The following is a 3,879-nucleotide window of genomic DNA, read 5'->3' as shown; positions in this document are numbered from 1 at the left end:
AAGTTTGGCTAGAAGACTTGCTGAAGAGTTTGACCACTGTGTTGACCCAATAATGCACTGCGAAACAAAACGAAGACTATTTTCAGTCAAATGAATACGCAATACGTCTTTCAAAGTTACTTATCTCAACTAATTCATGAAATTGCAGTCAACAGAATCAAATTCAATAGTTCAGAAAACCAATAGCAATAAAATCGGACAAGAATGCAAGTATTCTCACCTTGTTACCATCAATTTGATAACACAGAACATTCAACTTTGTTTTTCCTCAACCTTCACTTCATCTGAATCCGAGTCACTAGCATTGTAACCTGTCATGATATTACAAAAAACAGTATCGAATTATTCATAACATCACTCAACAAACTTCCCATCTGCCCATAAACAAGAAATAAAAAGGGTAACAAAAATTAGAAACCTGGATGCTTATCACCAACTTTCCACACCGAGCTACGACTCCGGGAAGCCCTACTGATCCAAGCTTGTCCCTAGCATACAAACCAGCAACACTAACTTAGTACGCCAATCTGTCTACTTTCAGCATTAACAAAGATTAAGAATATATGCAAGACGATTGTACCCATTTGTTAACAAGGTAATGTGTCAAGAACGTTAAGCATGTAAAAGAACATAACGTTCAGTAAACTATTCGTGAACCGTTCGGCGGGTAGTTCAAGTTTGTGTTCATATAATTAAATGAACAAACATGAAAACAAATATTTGTTCAATTAAGCGTTTGTGCTCGTGTTCATGCTTGTTTAAAGTTAACAGAGAGAACATGAACAAGCCGTTGTTCGGGTTCGATTCTTTTACAGGCCTAAAAAACATGATTTTTTTTTCTATGATATGGAGACTATAACAATGCCATTCATAATGATTTAAGAAATGCATAAAGAAGTGCTTAAAAAACACCCTTGTGATGTCTAAAGTGAATAACTAAACAAAATAACAAAGCCAGGCAAATGGTCGAACACCTTCTGTGCATCTTTAACAACACCATAACCACTAGAATACATCTGACCCACCAACACCTGCATACCGATGTCACCGGCTTTAGCCTCCTTAAGGGTATCCTGGAACCACCGTCTCGAGCACTCCAGCACCACATCCGCCAACGGAATCCGGCGGTTCATCGACGAACTCTCCTCCATTGTCTTTAATAATTTATTATGCTGTTGTTGTTTGTCCGAATGAACAATCCGGATCCCCTTGGGCTTGGCGGGCTCGGGCGGAGGGACAACCCGGGTTTTGTTGGAAACGGATTTAGCGACCTCCGGTCGGATGTTATTATTCGGGCGAAATCTTGAAGCTTTGGTGAAGATGAAATGGATTTTCCCATAAACGTAATTTCTTTTCTTTTGATCCAGTTTATTGACGGAGGAGGAGTTCCTCAATTTTATCTTAACCACTTTTCTCCTTTACCTTTTCTTTTTGTTAGGTTTACGTACCGGCTATACCCGGATCCGCATCGATATTCGTTAGACTCGTAAAAATCTAATAATTACATTGCTTTGGCACCGCCAACTGGCCCAACCCAGCCTTACAGAACCCTTAAGCGCCTCTAATTTATCTCCAGTTCCGGAGAAAACCCACCCGTCCAAAGACCAACTGGTGGTAAAACCCGAACGCTCTCAGGATCGAATTGGAGATCACAAGGATCCTAGTCTCTTCTTTCATTAAGCCACTCATACCCCCCCCCCCCCAAGTGCTATGAGTGGGGATTGAACTTAGGTCTCTAATGAGAAACCTATACTTCCTACCACTACACCATATTAAAGATGATGGGAGTGATCAGATAATACTCGCTTTTTATGACATGTGAATATGGCACGTGCTTATAAATCTCAAACATTAAGCTATCTATAACTAAAAAATTAGTGTGTTGTTAAATATGAATTAGTATGTACCTCCAAAACATTGTTTGGATTAATATACTTGGCGCGAATAACTTTATCAGGTCGTGACTAGTTTAAGTTTAAGTGTTTTAACTATTCAACTTATTGAAAAGAACCCGTCAACCATAACCAGACAAGATGAACACCCCGGGATTATAAATACACTAAATGTAATAGAGTTGTAGAACGAGGTTTCAATCGTTATAATTTTGTGTGGTTTGATATTTTAGTTTGCAAGTATTATGTTTATTTCATTTTGAAGCTTATATCTACGAAAAATATCATGATATTAAATAAATATCCGTTTGCTGATGTATTGAGAATAAATTGAATATGGGTATGGATATGGATATTAATGATTAATGAATGAAGAATAAATAGATGATAGACATAACACTACACGATCCATATTGGACGACTGGAAGTATCAACAATTTTTGTCTGTTAGTGGCTTTTTATTTATAAGTTTCAAAATGATAAATAAAATACAATTATAACAAATTTAAAACTGATAAAGATCCGCTTCTTAAATAAACTGATCCCAAAACGTCCCACAAATGAAAAGAGATTTCAATTTTGTTTTCATTAATAAAAGTTTCAGAAATGTCTCCTACAAACACATCTTTGACGACGTGTTAATTCCAACGCATCCTTCACGACCTGTTTGGCCACCAAATGCGTCTTTCACGACCTGTTAGCCTCCAATGCGCGTCTTTCACGACCTCTTATCCTCTAATACATCTTTCACGATCTGTTAGCCTCTAACACGTCTTTCACGACATGTTTGGCTTATTATTTTTTTTCAATATTACATTAGTATAATTAATTTTATGCACATTTGGTCTTTCTTTTATAACTTGCAATATATAAATTTATATATAATTTCGAAAATATCGTTGAGATGTGTTTATTTTTTCTACTGTTGTCATAAATTTTACTCAAAATCGAGTGTCAAATTGATATTGAAATGTTCAATAAATGTTTAATAAAATTTGACCAGACTCGCTTTAAGTAAAGTTTATACCAACACATAGATAAAAATAAGCATGTCTTAACGGTATATTTGGGACTTTATAAAACTTTATGCATTACAAGTTATTAAAAAACGAAATATGAGTAAAATTGATTATAATAGTGTGATATTAAAAAAAACAATTAATAGGGCAAACATGTCGTGAAAGGCACGTTAAGGCCTAACACGTCGTCAAAAACGTGTTTATATGGGACATTTCTAGAAATTTTTGTGGGGACAAAGACGGAATCTCTCTCCATTTGTGGGACGTTTTATGAATTTTCCCTACTCTTTATCAAAACATTTTTTAATAATATCTTACCTTCATCTTTAAGTATGTTAGTTTTGATGTTTTGATCGAAGTAATATTTATTTTGTAGGTTAAACAACGATGTAACAATCTGTTGAAACTCTTTACATATACAGATATACTTGTTAAAAATTAATACTTATATTCAATTCAATTACTATTAATAATACTTGTAATTTATTTTTTGTTTTTGTCTTTAATGTTGAGTGATGGCTGATGAGTCAGTGTCACTAATTCACTTGGAAAGAGGCAATGCGCTCAACAGACATAGCTGGCTGGCTGGTCAAAGATGAAGCTGGGCTTGTAGATTGCTTGATGGACTAGCTGGATGATGCTGTCAAGGTTAAAAGGCCAGGTACTGTAGTCATTGACTTGTTGACTTAGAGTTTCGGTTAATTAAGAAGGATAAATACGCGTGTTGTCGAGAAGAGAAGACAAATTGACGCATTCCTGGCTTTGCGCTTGTTCTAGCAATTCTCTAATCTTACCAGTACGATTCAAGATCTTCAACGAGTCATTAATGATTGACGGTGTTCTGGTTTAAGTTTTTATTAATAGTTTAGTGTTATGGTTCGAAGTCATTATGATCAACTAAGAGAGAAGAAGAACTAGAGAGAAAAAGACAAATAAGCTTATACAAAACAATCGATACCTAATATCAT

At 35.3% G+C, this 3,879-nt stretch overlaps 1 protein-coding gene across 1 annotated transcript; it reads right to left on the bottom strand.

Moving 5' to 3' along the window:
- On the bottom strand, positions 1-1,265 carry LOC143566075 (uncharacterized). Its single transcript, XM_077052861.1, has 4 exons — positions 975-1,265; positions 419-488; positions 221-311; positions 1-57 (listed from the first exon to the last, which is right to left on the bottom strand). The coding sequence occupies exons 1-3, from the start codon at positions 1,149-1,151 to the stop codon at positions 253-255; spliced, it is 306 nt and encodes a 101-aa protein (XP_076908976.1). The 5' UTR covers positions 1,152-1,265; the 3' UTR covers positions 1-57; positions 221-252.
- Positions 1,266-3,879: the final 2,614 nt, after the last annotated feature.

Source organism: Bidens hawaiensis, unplaced genomic scaffold, assembly GCF_021521415.1.
Source record: "Bidens hawaiensis isolate Kalapana, Puna unplaced genomic scaffold, B.hawaiensis_p1.1 tig00022689_1, whole genome shotgun sequence".
Taxonomy (NCBI): domain Eukaryota; kingdom Viridiplantae; phylum Streptophyta; class Magnoliopsida; order Asterales; family Asteraceae; genus Bidens; species Bidens hawaiensis.
Note: the sequence above shows the minus strand (reverse complement) of the source record. Positions and strands in the feature narration are given on the sequence as shown.

Excerpts from the sequence above, each read along its gene's own strand:
- LOC143566075 (XM_077052861.1), bottom strand. The coding sequence starts at position 1,151 with ATGGAGGAGAGTTCGTCGATGAACCGCCGGATTCCGTTGGCGGATGTG. Across the intron at positions 489-974 it reads TTGTTAAAGATGCACAGAAG|GGACAAGCTTGGATCAGTAG; the intron begins GTGTTCGACCAT and ends TTTGTATGCTAG. Across the intron at positions 312-418 it reads AGTTGGTGATAAGCATCCAG|GTTACAATGCTAGTGACTCG; the intron begins GTTTCTAATTTT and ends ATATCATGACAG.